Source organism: Meleagris gallopavo, chromosome 9 (assembly GCF_905368555.1).
Source record: "Meleagris gallopavo chromosome 9, MGAL_WU_HG_1.1, whole genome shotgun sequence".
In the NCBI taxonomy this organism is placed as follows: domain Eukaryota; kingdom Metazoa; phylum Chordata; class Aves; order Galliformes; family Phasianidae; genus Meleagris; species Meleagris gallopavo.
Genome location: NC_139412.1, coordinates 5,059,151 through 5,080,552, shown reverse-complemented (window position 1 = coordinate 5,080,552; position 21,402 = coordinate 5,059,151). Strand labels below are relative to the sequence as shown.

Below are 21,402 nucleotides of genomic sequence, written 5' to 3'. Positions count from 1 at the left end.
ACAACCGCTGCTTTCTGCTGGCACTGCCAGGCCTGGAGCTCACTGTGTAATACTGCTGTGTGGGGTGCTGGGCGTGCTCCGTGCTGAGCAGAAGAGCTGGTTAGGTGTTACATTAAGATGTTTAACAATTCCCATTCATTATTTACAGTGTTTTTTTTTTTTTTTTTAATCTGCCTCACATTGTTTTCTTGTTTCCTTTGTTGTGGTTGTGCTTTTGTGTGGAAGGCAACAGCGCAGCTGCACCTGGGATAATGGGAAGGTGCCTCCAGGAGTAAAACAAACAAACAAACAAAAAAACTCGTAAAAACTCCCGAAGTTTGCGCTTAGCAAAATGGGGCTGGTTTTTAGCTCGAGTCAAACCGGCAGGGTGTTGTTATTGCTTTTAAGAGAAAAAGCGGCGTTTTCTCGCTCTGGGGACGCTCAGAGCGCTGCTCTCGGTGCAACGCGCCGGGCTGCGCTCTGCCTGCGGGAAAACGCTTCGGCCTGGGGGCAGCACGGGGCCCGCGCTGCGCACCGCTGGGGCCAGGCGGCACTCCTGCTCGCGGGGCTCCCGCGAGGACGCTGCGAACCGGCGTCAGGACCGCGCGAGGGCAGGCTGGGGGCTCCCTCCTTAGGCCGCGCCGCGGGCCCCGCACTACAGCTCCCAGGCTGCCCCGGGCGCGGCGGGCCCGCCTCTCGGGCGGTGCTGGACAAAGCGGGGAGCGGGGGCGCGGGGGAAGTGCCCGCCAGCCGAGCCGAGCGGCCCGCAGCGCCGGGAGCCCTGCCCGGAGAGCCGGCCGGCCGGCGGGGCCCCGCGGCGGGCATGGTGCGCGGCCGGCGGGACAGCCTGGGGGCCGCGGCGAGGCGGGCGATGCGGCGGTGAGGGCGGCGGGGCCGGGCGCTGCCGCGATGCTCCGCCGCAGCCTGAGCCGCCTGGTGAGTGCGGGGCCGGGGCCGGGCGGGGGGAGCTCGGCGTCTCCGCGTGTTTCGGTCGCGCTTCCCGAGGGGCTCCGAGCGCCGTGCTGCTGGGCGGCCCTCGTCATCCTGGAGCCTCCCCTTCGGGCACTGCTGGCGCTGCGGGGGCTCCAAAAGGCGCTGGCTTTGCTGCAAGAGCAGAAACCTTTTCTTCCTTAGGATTTTTTTTTTAATGAACACCCCCGCCCCGCCAATAATAATAATTAAAAAGTTGATACAGAGGGATTTCCCCGTTGCAGGACGCACACACCAGCCCCGTGCAGCCAGCAGCAGGATGGAGGTACCAGCAGCTGTCAGCACGCTCAGCGCTGCTCTTCTCAGTGATTCTTGTCCCCACGTAACACCTTAAAAACCTCCCCAGTGCCACATAAGCTACTTTGGAGATTTCCCTGTGACCTCATGGCTTGGACTGGACTCTGTAATTACTCACTTTTTCCTGTTCCGCAGCAAGTGTAAAACCAGGGCTTTTGCATCATTTCAGAAGCCTCTGCGTGCTCAGCAGTGTTGCTGATTGCGCAGCAGAGCTGCTGGGGTTCAAATGGCAGCTGCGTGTTACGGGTGCACTGTGTGCCCCTGTTGGCCCCAGGGCGATGCACTCTGCCTTCAGCTGCTGCAAGGGCTGAGAAATGCTGAAGAATGATTTTCGTTGCTGTGTTAACTTCTGTTTTTGAGCAAGCTGTTTATTCCGGGCTTTCAGCATAAGGAACTTTCCTTGTTTTAAGTTGCACTAGGAGTGAAGATGGTTAATCCTACTGTTTTTGTGCTTTTAGGTTGCATTTCTGTTGGAGCCTTTGGCTTGGCCTTGCAACATACGCAGCAACTGTGACTCTGGCTTGATGACCCCCAGGCACGAGTGTAGCAGATGTAATTGCAGTACCCCCAGTTACTGAGGCTCAGCCCTGCCTGGTGCTGCATGCTTCCTACCACTTCCTTGTTGGAGGCTTGCAATGCACATCAAGAGGTGGTTCGAGTACAGAGCACTGGATTTCTGTTAAAAACCGATTTTAGTTGGCTGCTTTGTGTAAGCAAGTGCTGGGGAACTGAGATAACTGTGGGGTCCATGAGTATCATCCATGGTTGGCTCCATTGTCCTCCTGTTAAAAGGAATAGGAGCTTTCTGTTACGCCCTTGGGACAGCAGTTGCTGAATGCTTCTCCCAGCTCTGTGTGTTCCCTGCTTGCTATCAGGCCACTACAGATTGCCCAGCTCAGGCTGGGGCAGATAGCAGCTCCTGCTGCTGCTGCACATCATCGTTGGGCAGCTCGGAGACATGGGGCTGCCCTCAGCCCTATGGCCGTATGGGCTGCACAGGGCTTTGAGGTGCTTGTGCTGTGGCACTGCAGGAAGCTCACTGCAGTGGTGGAAGGCTGGAGACTGTCTTGTGCTGAGGTCCCCGCAAGGCTGCTCTGACAAATGGTGCTGCTGCTTCACCGCCTGGCCTCTGCCAGAGGCTCAGAAATGCCGGACTGTTTTCAGGTGTATTTCACAAGACACAGGCTTGTGCTCCCTGCAGGAACAAATGGGCTCTGAGCTTCGGTTTACACCAGTGAGATCCCTGCTGCTGAAATGAGCATTGCGCCGGGATCGCTGTGGGGAAGCAGGATTGGATTGCCACAATTAATCCACTTTAAGGAGATACTGTCAACTTGAAATATAACTTCAATTCTCTTATGGAAGCGGATTTTGGTATTGGGGGTTTTATTTTTAGTCTCACTCTGTTTGCATCCCTTTTGTGGAAAGGCAGGAACAGCATTCAGAATGTGTGTGGTGAGAGGTTGGGGTCTGCACTCCATCAGCAGCTGCAGCTCCCTCCAGTGTGCTTGGAGGTTGACAGGGCAAGTCCTCATGTTGTGGATTGGAGATAATGTGCTTTTTAACTTAATTACCTTTCTGGGTTCTTCGGAAGTGTGCACGCAGCCATACCTCGGGGCCAAGGCTGTGATACAGCGGCTGTGGCTGGCAGGCAGGGATCTGGATTGCAGCTGCTAGCAGCTCTGCCAGTACAGCGGGGTGAGTGCAGGTTCAGGCTTTGTAAGAACCAACGAACTGACAAAGATAAGTTACTCACAGTCCTGCTGTTTTTTGGGCTTCTTCCTGTTTGCTTTTATTTAAAACTGCATCCCTTGTGTGGTGATGTCAGTAAGCACTGGATGCTGGTGAGCTGTTTGATCTCATAGCATTGACTTGAAGTTGGGGAACATGACATCTCTTCAGTGGGTTTGCATTGCTTCTGCCTTGGCCAAATCAGTTCTGTGATGCCAGTGTCTTCCTGCAGGTCTGCCTTGGTGATGATGTCTCACCTGCTTCCTCCTCACCTTCACTGCTGTCAGTGCCACGTGGATGCCAATAGCCCACAGGTCAGGAAGGCAGCCTGTCCTCTGCATGTCCCTTGTGCAATGCTCTGGGCTCAGCTGCTTGGTGTCTTTCTGGACAGTAACAAGAGCAGACTAGGTTGGCATTGTGCAGTCTCTGTAGCAGGCTGTTACTTGTCATTTGTGTGCTTCGTGCTGCTTTAATGTAGAGGTTTCCCATCTGTGGCTCATTTTATTTAATTATGAAACTGTATGTGTACTGCCACAAAGTGGGGTGACAAAGGACAGGCGTGCAGAGCTGGTTCCTGTGCTACCTGTGGCTGCCAGCTAGTGACCCAAGCAGTTTGGCAGTGCCTCACCGCCTGCTCTCCCAATCCTCCAGAGTGAGATTTGCTTGCTGCTTGTATTAAGCCCATGACAGGGGAGGGCTTTTTCCCTTGTGCAAACGATTGCAAATTTACTTTCAGAATCCCTTCCTGGAGCACCCAGGTGCTGGGTCCCGTCTCTGCAGATGGAAGTTCCCATGCACACAAGCAGTGCCTGGCAAGAAATGTGACGTTTGCTTTGGGCAAGGTGGTTGTACAATGCCCCTTTGTGTTTTGAAGGTCATCTTACATGGTTTGCCCCAAAACCCTGTGCAGAGGAAGACTGGTGTTATAAGGCTTGGGTGGGGGCTGCCTGGGTGCATTCCTTCTGCCCTGCCCCACCAACCTAATGCTTTGATGCTCCCTCCACCTTCCCCAGGGCATAAATCTCTGTGATCAGAGCATTTTGATCCCTTGTGTCACCTAAGCCATAGCTGCCTGGCCTCCCTGTCCTCTGGGGAGGAGCAAAGACAGAAGAAAGGCCTGGGAAAAGGCATGTGTTGACTCTAGAGGTGTGTGCCGGAGGTTGACAGGCAGATCAGATCCTGCCTGAGAAGCCTGGGGCTCCTGCAGCGGGGAGAAGGGGCAGGCAGTGGGTGCTGCTCACTGCCCCTCCTGGGGCCGGTCTAATCTCATACTCCACAGGAAAGCTATCCTCCACAGAGATGCACTCCAATGGCAGAAAGAAAAATAAAATTCCCCATGCAATGTGGTGGACCACAAGGAGGTGAGGAGGGAAGGGACCGCAACAGCAAGATGCCCATGCCTGGCTGGGCAGAGTGCAGGAGCAAGAACTGCACGGGAGTGTGTGTGGTGGAGGGTGCTCATTTACACTCATCGCTAGTTTTTGCAGCAAATGTGTAATACTGTCTATTTTGGGATATGGAACACATCTGTTTTCTTTCATGCTTGCTTTCAAATTTTTTTTTTTTAAACAGTGTGAAACAAACATTAGTGTGTGATTGCAGTTCCTATTCTCATAAGGAGCATAGGTGGGAGGAGGAAGTGTCAAGAACCACTTTTTCCCCAGTCCAGCCATGCTAGCATCTTGAGAGCGAGGCTGCGTGTCAGATACCTTGTGCCTTACTGGCAACTCGAGCATTTTACTCTCCTTAAAGTGACAAAAAAGCCACGGGCAGCACAGGCTGGGTCTGGGCATGCAGCACTGCGGGGTGTCCGTGACTCCGGGTGGCTGTTCTGCTCGGCTGAATCTCATGCTTCAAGAGAGCATGGATTTAAATGAAGCAGCTTTAACTTCTCATGAATAAAAGCATTGTTGCTGGAATTTGTTTTGTACAGTCCTTAGCGTGATAACGCTGTTTGCCACAGTCAGACCAAGTTCTGCTGATAGCAGCTGCAGTGCAGATTATGTGTTACTGCAGAGGAGACAGGATCAGGAAGCTAGAAATAAGGAACAAGAGCAGTGGGGCAGGTGCAGAGCAGCCTCTTGCACGCAGGACAGTGTGGTACTGGGCTGTTGCCTGTTTGTTTTTCCATGGTGCAGACCCCCTGTTTGGTCAAGGAGTGATTCTCCTTTTTCCTGACTGCTGGTCATGATACTTTTTGCTGTTGAATCTGTTGTTCTGTAATACAAGGTGGGACTTTGTTCCATAAGGAATGGTGCTAGGAACGTGCTTGTGAATACCTAGGGAGCAGCCCCGAGTGGCCCTGCCCTTCCCCAAGTGCATGAGCTGCGAGCAGCCTCCTAACCCCAAGAGCACCGTGGGTTTTGGTCTGTGCCTGCCAGCTCCAACATGCTCCTTTGAACAGCCCAGTCTCTTATCAAAGCCCATACCCTGAAAAAAAATCTGTTTCTCAACTGTAACTGTTTTTCTTCAAAGTTGCAGAACATTCTCCTACCCGGAGCTTTTTTTTTCCCAGAAACAGCTCAACCGTTTGGCTAAAAATAAATAAAATCAAACAAAAACCCAGCCTCAGGCAAGTGAAATGTTCATGTGTGCAGCTCAAGTTTGGAGAGGTTTAAAACTGCTGCAAGGAGGAGCTGGAAAGCACTGGTCAGAGTTAAAGCGATGCTGCCAATTAAACCCTCTGTGTTTAGAAACTTCCTCTGAGAATTAGATATGTGCAGGGGTTGCATTTTATTCTTCACTTGAAACCCTTTCTGACTCCAGTTGTATTTTGCTGAGAATAATGATGATCTGCTGCATTGTACGGGCGAAGTTTAGAGTTTGGCTTGTTGCTCAATTGCAACTGCAAGCGTAGCAATTTGCTTTTAACAGTGGAAACTATAAAAGCAAACAGGCCCTCTATTAATAGCAGGGTTTTCGGACTTGTCTTTAATGTAATCCTGTTGCCCTTGGTTTATGCGCTTTTCTTTTTGGTTAAAGCTGCTGCTTTCTGTCTGTAACTGTTTGTATCCTCTCTGCTGGGGAGGTTTTTGAAATTGCTGTCTTGAGGAAAAGCAAAGCTTGCTGAGAAGATAATCAGAGTCTCAACCAGAAGAAACCTTCACTGTGAAACAGGTGTCTGCTCAGACAGTGATGATGTTTTTCAGCCATAGGTGCTGAATTGCTGTGAGCGTTTTTCTGCCAAGGGTCTCACTTGCTAAGGCTCGTGGCTGAGAGCAGCCTGCCTTTGGCAGTTTGTTCCTTGGTGCTGGTGGACTGCATGCAGTTGGAAGACTTTATCCTTTTACAGAGAGGAGGAAGTGCTTGGGGCGTGTTATCTAGGAAGGGTGGGTTTGTGTCTTCCAAGAAACTTGGAATTGCGGTGATGGAGTGTGTTCTTAAGCAACTTGTTTTTCCCAGGAAATATCATGTCAGGGGATTTTCCAAGGGAGTTTCTGTATTTTAATTGTGTTTAGGGAGTGGGTGCCAGTGCTGGGAGCTCTGCCTGTGCCCATCTCCATGCTTGGCTGTTCCTTTCATGGCCTTCTGCTGGAAAGTGCCCACCAGAGTCCCCCACTGAGCCCTGCTCTAGGGCAGTCAGTAGTTGCCAGTGTGCTGGCACAGCTCGAGCTTGCAAAATACATTATGTGAGACCTTGCACTGAAAGCTGCTTCTCCTGGTACTTCATGTCAGAAGAATTTCCGTGATAGCTGAGGTCCACTACTGGGATCAGGTCCACAGGCTGGTTTTTGCCTGGCAGGTTTTGCCAGTGCTGTGGCTCACTGAGAGCACACAAGTTTTGGACTTTACCTGCGTGTTCTCTGCCCAGCCAGTGGACTTGGATCTGGACATCTGGGCTTTGATCTCTGCAAATAATTAAATGTCACCACAGGAAAGCTGGGAGAACTGCAACCTCTGCTCCTCTTATCTCTGATGAGCAGACTGTCTTCTTTGTGCCCCTGTTTTAATAACCAAGAGATTGCAGGGCTGTGGGCACCCCAGCCTTGAGGTTCTGTGCCCACTGAGGCTGAGGGTTATTGCTGGGGCCTTTCACACCGTTGCAGTTGTGTCAGTAGTGAGCGCTGTGTGAGCTGTGCATTGGTGGGACGGGCCTGCTCACCTTCATCTTAACCATGAGGACACCATGCCCATCAGGAGGTGTGTCCTGCTGATGGGAAGGTGAGCAGTAAGTTCACAGTTGGTAATCGTAAGCCACTTCTGGTAGTAATGATATCATAGAACCATTTAGTTTGGAAAAGACCTATGGGATCACCAGGTCTAACCATCACCTAACGCTGCAGTCTGCAACCAAATCACATCCCTGAGTACTACTCTCACCCACCTCCATGAAGAAATTCTTCCTGATAGCCTTTGTGTACCTCCCCGTGCAACTTGAGGCTATTTCCTTGTGTCCTATCAGTTGTCACCTCAGGAAAATCATTGACTGCATCTTAGCTGGTGCTTACAGAGGGCACAAAGGCCTCTCCTCAGGCTGAGCAGCCCCAGTTCTCTCAACTGTACCTCATAACTCTTGTTTTCCAGTCTCATCACCGGCTTTGTTGCTCTTCTCTGAATCCTTCAGCAACAAAAAATCCTTTTTATAGCGAGAGGCCCAAACTAAGCACAGTGCTTGAGGTTGGGCCTCACTGAGGAGGACTGTCTGTGACCAGCTGCTCTAATGCCATTCACAGCGATACTCCATGATATCCTCTCTGTTGCAGTTTTGCTTTCCTGTGGTTCTTTGCACGCTATCTGCAGGATGGCATTACTAACACAGTGCAGCCCAGCTGCTCTCCTTAACCACTGCACTGCAGTTTGCTGAATTATTTTGGCTTTTCTGGCATCTGACCACCAGGTTATTCACTGGCTGTAATCTGTGAATACTGGATCTAGTTAGCTAGTACTTTGGTTTTTGCAGTACGTAAGGCTCCAGGATGTGTGTGGATCTGTTACATGGATTGCAGTCACCAATTTGTGGTTACAAAGTGATGCTTTCCCTGCAATGCTGGTCTGCCTGGCCCTGGTGCAGTGCCTGAGTTTCTCCGTGCTGCATGAGGCTGATGCCTGCTGCAGTTACAGGAAGGTGCTTTGCTTTTGTTTTGTTGCTTTTTGGTTTGCACAGGACAGTTTATCTTGACCTACAGCATCTGTCCTCCTGCTGAGTGGTGGGAGGATGTGGTGAAAGTGGTCCTCAGCTTGTCCATGTGGTGAAAGCCTTGGATGCTGCCTTTACCCCTTTACTTCCAGTGGAGTCCAGTGGGATGCAGGTGTTTGGGAACAGCTTTTGTAACAACAGGAGGAGGATAAAAGACATCACTTACAGCATTGCCTCTGTATTTTCATCCTTTGGGCACATGGTTGGGGTTGTGGCAGACAGGTCCTGTGGATTTCAGATCTTACCTTCAGGGCTGCCAACTCCACCAGACTGTGGCCAGAAAGTTGGCTGGAAATTTTGCTTGAAGATGCTTTGTCACAAATGGAAGGGGAAAACATCAATATGCATTTAAAATCTCCTTTTCACTATCCTGGATGTGAAGTTGCTGCAATAGCAATACATCTGCTTTCAAAATGTTCTGTACTCTCTTGCTTTGTTGTATCTTGTATTGCAGCAGTCATAGGCTGTAAATGAAACTTGCCTTAACCAAGCACTTTATCAAGCAGAAAACACCTCATGATTGCAAATATATGCATTTTTAAAAAATCTTTGTACGTTAAAATTTAGATGCATTAAATATAGATATAAGTGCATTAAATATATTTATAAAGATATGCATTTGCTTGTGGAGTTTCTTTTGGACTTAGCCAAAATCAAAGAAGCTCAGTGCCAATGGCTGGCACAAGGTGCCTCATGGTGGCAGGGAGCTGGTATATGATGGAGCTGGTATATGATGGAGCTGGTATATGATGGAGCTGGTATATGATGGAGCTGGTATATGATGGAGCTGGTACATGATGGGACTGATACATGATGGGACTGGTACAGAGGCAGTGGTCCTGGGCCAGGCTTTTCCTCCTCTCCTTTCACTGCCAGAGATGACACCTGCAGCAAAGCCCCAGTTTGCATGCTACCATTGAGTAGTCCGTTCTGAGAGGTTTAATCAGAGCTGATTTGGGATGAGCTCCTTGGTCCATGCCTGCATGGGATGAGTGCTCTGCGTGTTTTGTTTGGATTTGTGTGGTTTTCCCCCCTGCTTTCACCGGTGCTGTTGCTCGCCACATCGTGTTGTGAGGCAATGAAGAGGTAAGCTGGGGGAGCTGGCCCTGCACAACAGCAGCCACCTTCTTTGCCAGGCTTATGTATGGGTGCTTCCTGCTGAGGAAGCATGGATGCTGCAGAACCAATATACTATACATGGTTTTTTAGCTCATTATACAGTAACTGATGTGTGATTTGAAGGAACTTTGGATGTCTTTTTTGAGCACCTGTTGTATGTCATTGACTACAGTCATTTCTTTTTTCCAAAACTTTGGTCATTTTGAGGTAGAATTTCAACTGAAGCTGATTTACTCTAAAAGCATGCCCACCCTTGACATTCAGCTGTAATTGATAGCATTTGTAGTCAGAGACATTTGTTCTGTTCTCCTTAATGGAAGGTTAATGCGCTTATCTTTGCCATGGCTGTTTGTAAAGGGCTTTTTGGGTTTTTTTTGCTGCAGCTGAAGTCAAGGCTGAGCACCTGGGAGACTATCCTGGTGGGGTATTTGGGGAGCAAATGAGGCTCGGTTTTTATTTTGCTCAAAACTTCAACAAGATTCCAGTTCTGCCTCTTCTGTAGCCTTGAGTGAGCAGTGCTTTGTTGTAGGCTCAGCTGAAATTTGCAGGATTTAAGTGGAGGGCTCTTTGGTGTGGCCCTCATCTTGCTGTTTTAGGGCTGTATCTGGAAGGGTTGGTGATTTCCTGCTGTGTATCTTGAAAGAATTGGTGAGCAGTTGCCTTATCTGGCCTTATCTTCCAGTATCCTGTGTACCAGTTCTAAAATTCTGTGAGGCATTAGCAAAGTGGAAGACAGGCAGTGCTTCCTTAATAGATACAATTTGTTTGAAATATTGTGGGAGACACAGATCTGCATAGCAGGAGCACTCTGTTTTTCTTGCACCGTACAGGATATGTAAAAGCTGACTAAGATGTGCAACAGGCAAGACAAGATGATTTAAAGCATTTCTTAGCTCTTGTGATCCAGGCTATTTTCAGCTGTAATAAAAATTAAGTGCTGCTAGCGTATGGTGAAGCCATGTACTGCTTGTTGCCTGAGTTTCAATTGGCTTAAGGAGGGGAAAAAAAAAATCTCACTGCCAGGAAATTAAATGAGGGAAATACAATCCACTTCATGAGCAGCTCTGCCATCTTTGATGATGATTCCCATGTAATTCCTCCCCGGGGCTGGAACAAAGCACAGCCGTGGGGCTGGGCGGTGATGTAACGTCCTGCGGGGCCGGGCGGCCGGGCTGCATCAGCCTTAGCTGCAGCACTGCTTTCCTGGCTCAGAGTTCTGCATGCTGGGTTTGTTCTCACTCAGTTGAAGGGAATTACTTTTTTTTCCTTTTTTTTTTCTTTCCCCCTCCCTCTTTCCTTCTTCCCAGCTCACCTTTTCTATGATTGCTTGCTCAGTGAGGGCGCATTTGTTGGCCCAACTAATTTTGTGGAGCACCTCATTTTCAGCCCTTTTTGCTGGGTGGCTTCTTCCAAATGAAGTTGAATGGATGGAAGTGGGACTTTTCACTTAACAGATACAATTCCGGTAAGTGCAGGGTGGGAAGATCAAACATGCAGGGAGAGGAAGTCGTGCATATGAAGAAACTTGTCCTGATAGTTGTGGGGACAGAAACACCCTTCTTCCTTTCCCTGTTTATGGAAAGAGGCTTTGGGGTCGAGCAGGATGGGAATGGCTGGGCTACATGTGCCATGAGTCACTGGGACCATATCCCAGCCAGGATGCTGCCCAGTTCTCCTGCACACAGCAATACAGCTCGCACCCTGCTTGCTTCCGTGGCCGTGACGCTGAAATCCCTTGTGCACCAGCATCCCAGCAGGCAGCCTGGCTCAGTCCTCCGCTCCAGAAGGCTTAAGTTCCCACGGATGAGCTGATTTCCCCCTGCTTCCAACCCCTGACGTTGTGCAGCTGGCTGTGCTCTGCCCGCGGGCTGTCGGATCCCGGTGCTGTGGATGGGTAACGTGTGCTGGGCTGGATTGACTGTGCAGCTCTGCTACCCAGCCTGACGGGAACAGGAGCCAAAAGGATTTCCTGAGGATAAACAATTACAGGCCACGTGTTGAGGTTTTCTTTCTTGCCGGGCTAATTGCTCTGCTCCCAGTAGCTGGTCTAGCCGCATGTGCAGCCCAGAGCATAAATCTGGTTGCTGGAGTGACCTGGAGGAGGAGAATACTGCGCATGGGGTCTGGGGCACCTGAAGTTGCTTCTGCCTGGGAGCAAGGGCTGAACCAGGTGATATCTCTATCTCTTCCCCCTCTTCCCCTCCCCATTACTTCCTTGTAAATGTTTCTCTACAGAGAAGCAGGGGCAGGGCTAGAAGACAACAGTGTTAACTTGCTGCGAACAGGAAAAACTTAACTTGGAGAAGCAGGGGCAAACAGGCAGGGTCCCAGCAGCTGGGGCTGAGTGCCTGGCTGCCCAGGGGCTGCTCTCCTGCAGTCAGAGCTGGGGCTGGTTCGGGTGGCTGGGGGAGCATGGGGTCACAGAAATGTCACCAAGCGTCCCATGGCATTTAGATTTTAGTTGTTGTTTCTATAACTGAAGAACTGAGGCTTTGAAAGGACTAGAAAACAACTAGAAAACCAGCAAATTATAGCTGTTTGGACTGATGCAAGCACTGACAATTGCAATCTTTGAGCTTTTTTATTTTTATTTTTATCCAGTTTGCTCTTTCGCTAATTTTTGCCAGAGCAAATCGCTGCCTGTGCTCTGGAGAGCTCTCTGCCTTTCCAAAATAGCTGCCCGCAAGCAGACGTGTGTGCACAGCGTGAGCTGGGAGGGGAGGGGGAGAGGTCTGGAGGAGGGAAGACCTCGCTGTATTTTCTTTGTGACCGCTGTAAAAGCGTTTGGGCTCTTGTTCAAAATCCTTCTTCTGTTCTCAGCTCTGGAGTGTTCCTGCGATACTGAATTTGAGATGCCGGCAGCATGCTGGTTGAACTTTATTTTGGTCTGCCAAAAAAAAAAAAAAAAAAAGAAAAAAAAATGCTGCTGCAATGTGAAGGAGGGTTTTGTAACCCTGGCTCCTGCAAGGCAGAGGGAAGAGCTGAGATCCTGAAAACTTCCAGAGGGCAGTGGTTGTGCTTGAACAGTAGCAGCATACTTTCCACAAAATAGCAGCAATTGAGTAAGGTTTTCCCAGTTGGTAGCTGCTGGCTTTGGTCTGTTAGGCGTTCTGCATCACAACTGATCCTGACTTTCTGCAAATTGCTGCTGAGCTGAAGCTGTAATTACTGCCGATGTGGTGTATGTGCTGGGAAAGTATGGTGCTACATGATTTGTGGACAGGCAAAAAAGCACCCGAAAAGCTCTTAGGCTTTTTCATCCCCATAGTGCTTCATGTCTCTTGGGATGCACAACACAGGACCGCGCCGACCGCCTCCAGCTCTGGTCAGAGCAGGCTTTTTCCATAGCTCAAACTACCAGGTTTGGAGCAAAAGGAAGTAAATTAAAGGACAGCGAGTGACCCATGAAACTGTTGACCAAAGGGCAGGATGGTGGCTGGTGGCTGTGAGGCTGAGCAGGAGCACAGGCTGCACTGGGGTGCACTGAGAGCCTCACCGGGATCTCCCCAGCTCTGCCAGAAGCCACAGGCATCTCCTTCCTCTGCCACCAGCTGATCTCTTGTATCCCTACCTGCTTCTGTCACCATCCTGGGGGACGTGAGATGACTGTGCTGTCCCGTATTTTCCAGCCCATGCTGGTGAGGGGGCAAGGTGGAGGCCCCTCAGCCAAGAGGATTGGGGCAGGCCTCCAGCCTCATGCTGCTGTAACAGCACACGTGGCTGGGGCCTCTCATTAGTAGAACTAAGGGTCACTGCCTGTGTCTGGCTTCTCTCACTGGCAGATTAATCAAAGCCATAAGTGCTCTATTTCCAGGCTCTTTGGCACAGCTCGCTTCCCCACATGCACGTAGCAGGACCTGTGCCTGCAGGGCTGCCCCCAGTGATGCTCCTGGGGCCAGGCTGTGCTTCTGGCTCCAGGAAAGGGCTGGTTCCTGCAGGGACTTTATCTGGAAAAGAAGAAAGAATGCTTAGGTTTCCTCTCTCCACCCTTCTTACATCTTTCAAGTAGCTCTTTCCCTTGTTTTCCACACCCTCCGTTGCTCCCTGTGCTTTTATCACTGGCTTTATTTGCCAGATCAACTTTTCCAGGAATCTTGGTTGGTTTGGGTTCTGCTCTTCCCAAGCCCATTGTTCTTGCTGAAGGTGACAGTGCCCTATCCATGGGTGCACGCAGCAAGGCCACATGTCCTTGGGGGACCTTCTGTTGCTGCTCTGTGCCTTAGCTTTTGTTGAGACAAGTGTAATTTGGGTAGGGGATGCTCTGCTGGGGACAAGGGATAAGGTTCAGGTGTTGAGCACCCTGCAGCATGGTTATGTGCTGATCATGCTACCCTTGCTCTTGGTGAAGAAGAGCTGTTTGTTGTTTTTTTTTTTTTTCCATGGCATTGGTCCTTTTTTCATCATATTGTCCTTCCATGCCCTTTGTAGGTGCATGTCGCTTGGTGGTCATTGGGATGGGTGGCTCAGAGCCACTACTGTTACTGTTTTCTTAATTTCCATTTTTCATGTGTTTAAATGGCAACTTTCTGCCGTGCTCTGCTCCTGGCCACCCCCCCTGTACATGTGGCAGCCCAGCAGAATGTCACCTTGGTCCCAGTTCCTCTGGCTGCCCTGAGCTTTGCTCAGCTCCCGCTGTTTGTTGCTGGACTATGGGTTCTCAGAGCTGCAAACGCAGGGATATTCCCCTTAGGACAAGGCAGGTTATCAGCTCTCGCAGACACAGTTGGAAGTGCAGTTGATTCAGATCGATGGAGCTCGCTCTTTAGATCGGGAGATCTGCCTAGCATGTGGTCCGTGTGGGTAAGCATAGCCTTAGCTTCTAAATTATTAAGTGTTTTGTCAAAGCGTTGCTTGTACTCACACAGAAGTGACTCAGTGCATAGAGTAATATAAAAATTGGCAAGAAGAATTTCAATTAAAAATATATTGGGTGGGTAACAGTGCTGAGCAGGTGGGGAGGTCGGCGTGCTGCTGCGGCTGCCTGGCAGTTTGAGGGGGCTAGGTGAAATTTGTGGGAGCTTTTTAGAGTTGTACACATGTTGTTCTCCTTGGTTCTGAGAATAAATGAAACAGGACAGGCTGGTTTGGGAGTTGTTATTTTTGTTGGCTTTTTCTTAGTAAATCGTGTCACCTTCTCTACTACTTCTGTGATACGTGGAACAATGCAGGAGTGATTAGACTTTAAACTATTCATGAGATCTAAGCCGAGTAACGTAGTTTAATCTTTCTTCTGCATATATTTAATATAAGCTGTGATTTCATTCAAATGGTTGAGCTTTGTACTTGTACAGTATCATCTCTGGTTTTGGTGGATGGCTTTTTTTAATGCCTGTGGTTTCTGTTAGATCTGTTTCTGTGAGTTATTTGTCTTTACTCTGTGGCTTGAAGATATATTCAGCACACATGAAAGGAATTCCTTTTGATTAGTTTTTGGTTGATGTACTTCTTGCAACCATACTAAATTAAATGTGTTTCTTTTTTCCCCATCTACTTTTTCTGAAAACGAAGGAAGCAGGGAGCACGGATGCTGGTTTCCATAGCTCACTTCTACAGAGCATGAGTTCATCCTTGTTGAACTTGGTCTTTGCCATTAATTTTTACCCAAGTTTGCTAATTTTTACCAAGATGACCACGTGCCAATCTGTTCTGTGCTGCAATAGTTTCCCTGAAATTTGGGAGAGCTGATGAAGGAGTGGGAGGTGCACAGGCAGGAAAGGAGAGAGGTACAAATTTAGGCTAAGAATGTTGGAATTGTTTGGAATGGAAAGCTTAATTCTGCCATCTCTATGTAGTGATTGCTTCAGGTCATAAGTGCTGTTGGTAATTAGCTGCCCTCACCTGGCCCATTGCCATCAAGCAGTAGCTGTTCCCAGCTCATCCCAAAACAACTGATAGCAGAATGCTGAGCCTCAATTGACTTTCATGGTTGTATTGATAGATGGGCTTTTAAAATTTGGACAACGTAAGAAAATAGCACTCATCCCTGATGCCTCCTTTTTGGGGCTGCAGTTTCAGACAGTCAGTCATTCTCTGCTAAGAAAAAAAGCCACTCTAAGAATGGAACACTTGGGTTCTTCTAGAATATTTAAAAGAAATGTGTTTATCTGAGTTGGTCCTTCCTTCTGAGCTACGTGCCTAGGGGGTCTCTGGACCTGCACAGAGCAAATGAGACTGAAATGCACTGCTGCTTAAGCAGAAAAGCCTCCGTTCTCCTGACATTCTATTGACATAACGGGCATTTGTATAGCAGTTAAAATGTGTGCTTATTCTTGTAAAATAAACTTTCTGTGCAGTGAGTTTGTGATGCAAAACTGTCTGCTTCGTTATTTCTGCTTTTATTTTGGATGTAAAATAGCATCCAAAAATAGCATTCAGCTCTTAAAAAGTTCAGTCCTGAGTCCGTGTCCTGAGGGAGGCAGGGAGATGTTCCAGGTGGCCTTGAGGGTTTGGCAGGGGAAAAGCCTGAAGGAAGGTACAGCTTCTACCCATTGTGGGGCCCTGGGGAGAAGCCTGGAGCCTGAAGCTTTGCCTTGAATCACAGAATCGGTAAGCTTGGGAAAGACCACAGAGATCATCTAGTCCAACCATCAACCATCACCACTGCAATGTAGCCACTTGGTTTGGCTGAACGATTCCCTGCTGTTGGTGGGATGGAGAAGTTAATTAAAGAACAACCAAAAGCTGGAAGCTGTTGCTACAAATATTAATTTGTTGGTTTTGTTTTTTTGGTTTTTTTTTTTTTTGAGCTAGAAGCTAAAAGTTCCCTTTTCTCATTGCCCCCTCAGTGTGCTGGGGAGGAGAAGCGGGTCGGTACACGAACTGTGGTGGTCGGGCACCGGCCGGTTTCAGAGGCAGATGCCTACGTGGCACAGAAGTTCTGCGACAACAGGATTGTCTCCTCCAAGGTGAGCTATCTGCTGGGCTGGATGAGAGGAAAGCACCTGCAAGCTGGGGTATTTCCTTGTGGTTTTTAGGCATTCCCTTTTTATGGAAAGGGCAGGCCAGGTATCATACAGCATGTGAGATGACAGCTGTTTAGATCTGTGAAAGGCAGTGGGGATTATTTTATAAATGGACATATCTATATGATTCCCCTGCCTTTTGTTTCATGAGTTTTTCTCTCTTCAAGCAGATCAAAAATAACCATGCTTGTTTTATCCCTTTGGATGAAAGGGGAAACATTCAGACTGTATTAATATAGCTTTTGTTTGTTGTGGAAAACCGTGGTGACACCCGTCTACCTTCTGCTTAGCTTTTTCCATGACATTCATGAAGTTCTTTCAAGAGATTTGAAGCCAATTCAAGTGAAATATCAAACAAGTGGCATCCAATATTGTCAACACAGCTGGATGCATGTTGTGTTGCTTAGGAGCCGTGATGCTGAGCATACTGTTAAGCTTCTACCATGCTCAAGCTGTACAGGCTTTCTTCCTCTCCTTTCTTTATTTATACAGCTTGGATCTTGTTTGTTTGGACCTTATGACTCTGTGCTGCATTTATACTGGGGACGAGTTCGAAGTCTAAATACCTTCGATGTGTGTAGCATTCCCATTGACTTTCCCCTGATGTGCAGGAGGGGTCCTTCAGAGATCACCTTCCCATGCTTTAGTTCTCTCTCTGATAACTGGTTTGTTTTAGCACTAATTCTGTAGTTCTTCTCTGATTTATTTTTGAATATTGTGCCCTTTTTTTTTTTTTTTTCCATTTGCATTTGCTCATGTGGACTCTTCTTACATGAGCAGTGTTTTCTTACTAAATGAACATTGGTCTTGAGACTTGGCTGCTTAATATTCATTGTTTATTCAAAGCAGACTGAAAGATCAGATATTAGACCCATTATTTTCCGTATTGTTCTTAAATTCCACATTTTCTAAGCAAATGATTCAGCTCCATTCTTAAAATGACACCAAAGGGCAGCCTAATAATGGATCTGCATGGGCAAGAAGACGTTTGTTTAAGCAAAACGGCAACTCCAGATTTTCTTTTAATTTGGAAAAAAATCTTTGCAGTGTACGTTATCTTTTCATTAAGTTGTGTCTCCTGAAATGCCCACGTAGAAGCTGTTTGTTGAAACCAATCTCATGGTGTTTATCTTTTTTTGCTCTCCACTGTCTCCAACCGTGTGGTTTGGGTTACTTTGACAAAACAGAAACAGTTGACTAACTTAAAAAACAACAAACAAAGAAGCCCCACCTGACTCCAAAACAATTTCAACTGTTTAATGAAGCGGTGGAGAGGGCCAGAGTTTGTGATGCAGTGCTGGAAGTGGAAGCTGGAGCTCAACCACAGCTGCATTGTGCCCATCGAGGGGGGATGGCTGCAGTGCTTCCTCTACCTGCTGCCGTGGTTTACCTCAACTTAAAGGAGAGAACTCGTGTCCTGTCATGTGCAGATACTTTACTTCCCATTTGCAGCCCGCAGTAAACTCTGTGTCTTGATGTCTTTGTGCTGGCACCTGGAAGCTGCAAGGTGCCCAACAGCCCGTTCCTCTCTCCCCGCAGTACACAGTGTGGAACTTCCTCCCGAAAAATCTCTTTGAGCAGTTTAGGAGAATTGCCAACTTCTACTTCCTCATCATCTTCCTCGTGCAGGTAAGAGCCTTCGTTGCCAAGCTGGGTGTCAGGGGTGTTTCTTTTTACATCCTGATGGTAAGCACAACGTGAGCACCAAGAATTGAGCTGAAACCTGCCTCTTGATGCTCATAAATGCAGTTGTTTTCCTTAAAAGCTATATTGTAATTCTAGTAAGCCATTCAAGGCATAGTAACAATTACAGGTTGGGGGCCTGTCTGAGGCAGTATTCAAATGTCTGCTGAAATTATTTAAAACCACTTCAACTCTTCAGGCATTAAGGTGAGTCAATCAGTAAAGATATGTATGGTTAATGCTGCAGAATTAAGATCTAGGATTGTGGGGGGTTTTTGGCATCATTGTTATTTTTGCTCTATAACAACATGTATTTTCCCAGATAATGTGATGTTCATACATCTCAGTTACAGTCAATTTCAAGGCAGCCAGGGGAGAAGGGCTGTATTCAATAAAATTCAGAAAAATATCATAGCAAGAGCTTTGGGAATATGACGCCCAGGATGCTGTGCTCCACAGACTGAAGAGCAGATTTTATACATGGGTGAACTTGTGCTCTGCTTTGTGCCTTCGCTAAGGGACAAGCTGAGCAAACCTGAATATTTGTTTTCTGTTCTGTCAACCAAAAAGAAAATTGGGCTGTCAGAATGCATTTCTGGGGAAGTATGGAAGGCTCACCACAGTGCATTTATTCACCTTTTAAATCCCATACTCAAGCAGATACCTTATTGTAGGACTGGTGTTGAGGCATCAAAAATCCTCCTCCAGCAAGCTCACAAGTAGCACTGTGAACAGCTTGCATTTAGATGGCATCTCTGGCATTTTGTTGGGTCGGGTTTCAAGGTATCACTCTCCCTAAGTCTCCACGTTTAAAAGACCTCACATTTTTATCCTGAGAGCAACGAGTTATGGTTTATGGCCATTTCAGCAGCTGCTAGAGAAGCAGGGGATCCCAAGGTGACGGTTGTGCACGGCTCCTGGCAGTGCTGCAGGAGGGCAGCTAACCCTGACATCAGCTGTTTGCCATCGCTTGATTTCACTGGCGTTGCTCCCTCGTGTCAGAGGGAATTTGTAACTTGGCTGGCACTGAAGTTGGGATGTCCTGGTGGAGATGGCCTTTTAGTGATGTGGTGTTGTGTTTGGTCTGCTGACCCTCTGGACGTTAAGGACACGGCTTGCTCTTGATTCCACTTGCAGGACTCACCGTAGTTTAGATGCTTGCCTGTTTTAATCACAGATATATGTAGGTGAGAGAAAAGTCTTGCTCTTCCTCCTTGTTTTTACTCTGTGAGCTGTGATTGCCTCCAAAATAAGGAAGCAACTGTCATGTTCTGGTAGAGGGGGAAACCCAAACCCAATGGAACAATAATCCTACAACACTAACACACTTGCTACTCCATAGAATCCCCAGGGGCCCCTGGCACTCATCGTTCTGGGTCTGCTGGATCTTAAAAATTAAAAAAAGCACAACAATTGTAGTCACTTAAAATATCAGTAGTTACAGCGTGGTAAATGGATCTAAAGCTTCAGTTTTTGTGTTTATCTTCAAATTACTGTAAATTATTAGAGTTGTCCCCAGTGCTGCTTTAGGAGCACAGCCTGGCGGTACTTGTTGCCAAGCTGCGAGTTCAGCTCCTGATTGAGAGAGAGGTAGGAAAAGTACACACATTAAACATAAGATGCTAATTAGTGCACTAACAGGGATACAGACAACTGTTTCATTGGCACTTCTGTTGCAATACCCAGGGGAAACTGAGTCAGCTCCTGGAGGAAACAGAGTGCCCAGAGTAAGTGTGGTCAAGGTGTGTTTGTAGAGAGCAAGCTGGCAGCGATCAGCTTATTTAGGAGGTGCTAGGAATGAAAGATGTTCCTTACAATAGATAAAGATGACTTCTGGATTGTGGTCTTCAGTCTTGTAAACAATGAATGTGGAAGTAACTGTTAAGTAACAGAAGGACTTTGTCACTTTTAAGTGGATCCAAATTAAGCTGTTGAAGTCCTAAAATATCTCAAAAATAGCTTCAGAGGAGTTTGCCTTTGGTTTGGCACGCAGCTCCTGCATCCCTCCGCTTCCCACCAGCAGCCAAGGAGGAGCAGCAGTGTTGAGCCATAGCTCTGTATGGAGTGCAGCAACAACCTCCAAATACATCACTGGGTTATTCCAGGGACTTAATTCAATACATGTGTTCATACCTCTATAACACAACATTTGTGTGGACAGAAATCATATTGTTTGTTTAAATACGTGCAGCTGCATGTTGTCCAGTGCAGAAAACTCACGTGGCATAGCAGTGAGAGACTCAGGAAGCCCAGGGCAGATATCCCTCAGCTCTCCCTTGCTCTGCCCACTTCCTGCGAGATAAATTTAGGCTGACTTACCCATGCTTCAAGTGGCCATCTGTAGTGTGCCATCCCCTGTGGAACGTGTCCACGACTCCCATTGCTCCCTTGAGGTTCTCCAAAGTGTAGTTCCTGCAGCCTTCTGTTTGTAAGCTGTGACACTCACTAGGATGAACCAGGAGCTGTGTTCCCGAAGGACTTGCTGTGCTTACAGCAATTGCCCTCACTCTGCTTACCTCATTCCCCTGACCTGGCTGCTGCATGTGCTTTGTGCTGAGTAAAATTGCAGTGTGCAGCATTTCAAAGAGTTAATTTCCACATAGCTTGCTCCCAGTGCTGCGCTTAAGGCGGCCTGAAACAACAAACATACAGATGCTGTTGTTTGTGAGTGTGCTAGGAGAATGCAAACAAACAGAGCACAACAAAGGCCCTTTGTGGGACACAAAGCCTTTCTGCCTGCTTTGCTTCTCTGTCCCTTTCCCTCGAAGCCCTCCGCATCTGCCTCCTGTTCTCTCTCCTCTCCAGGGATGTCAAGTAAACAGCCAAATTCCTGTACCCTGGTTTTGGGGTGTCCCTGGGGAAGCCCTGCGGTCTGCTCTGGTCGCTTTGGTCCCTGCACAGTGTTTGGAGTGATGCTGGGGGTGGTGCTGCTGGGGGTCCCTAAGGCCTGCTGGGTGCAGGCGTTGCCGCCTCTCAACTCTGCTTTAGGGCTGCTGCCCTCCTGCTGCTGAAATTATGCTGGCACTGAGCAGGCACGAGGCACCTGCTTTTGGAGGCCCTCAGCTGTGAGGTGAAAGGCTTTGCGTGCTGTCCCTTGGGAGAGGACACCTCCGTGATGAATTTCATCAGTGGGGAAGCGGTGCAGATCTTCCTGCTCTGATGTGAATCCATCCCAACGATGAACCTGTTCTGCTGTTCTTCCCCTTCAGGCCAAGTCGTGATGCTGTCAAACAAGCAGTGATTTCCTGCAGCTCCAGGGTTTGATTAAAGTTGAGGAGGCTCTCCTGGGCTTTGTTCCTGGGGGGCTCGAGGCCCAGCATAAGCGCTGTGCCCAGCTCAGGGCCTCCGACTACTGACCCTCATGTGCTTTGCTTAAATCATGCTCTGAACTCTGCATCAGAGCCCAAAGGCAAAATGTTCATTTCTGCTTTATTTAGATGTTTGTATTCCATTTCACAATGTATTTCCTTGATAAATAAGGCTGGTTTGTGTCACTTCTAGCAT

General features: G+C 48.2%; 1 protein-coding gene across 7 annotated transcripts in view; it reads left to right on the top strand.

The window, feature by feature from the left end:
- Positions 1-676: 676 nt before the first annotated feature.
- The window catches only part of ATP11C (ATPase phospholipid transporting 11C (ATP11C blood group)), a 50,826-nt gene continuing 30,100 nt past the window's right edge, over positions 677-21,402 (top strand). For 3 of the 7 annotated variants that reach the window (XM_085230512.1, XM_085230509.1, XM_085230510.1), the window contains exons 1-3: positions 3,231-3,311; positions 16,039-16,158; positions 17,755-17,844. In XM_085230512.1, the coding sequence (XP_085086638.1) occupies positions 3,243-3,311; positions 16,039-16,158; positions 17,755-17,844 (279 nt within the window). In that variant the 5' untranslated portion in view covers positions 3,231-3,242. Of the gene's footprint in view, positions 916-3,229; positions 3,312-10,433; positions 10,719-11,354; positions 11,424-16,038; positions 16,159-17,754; positions 17,845-21,402 lie in introns of those variants that run through there. The other 4 variants (XM_085230511.1, XM_010715223.2, XM_010715225.4 and 1 more) reach the window with 4 other exon arrangements.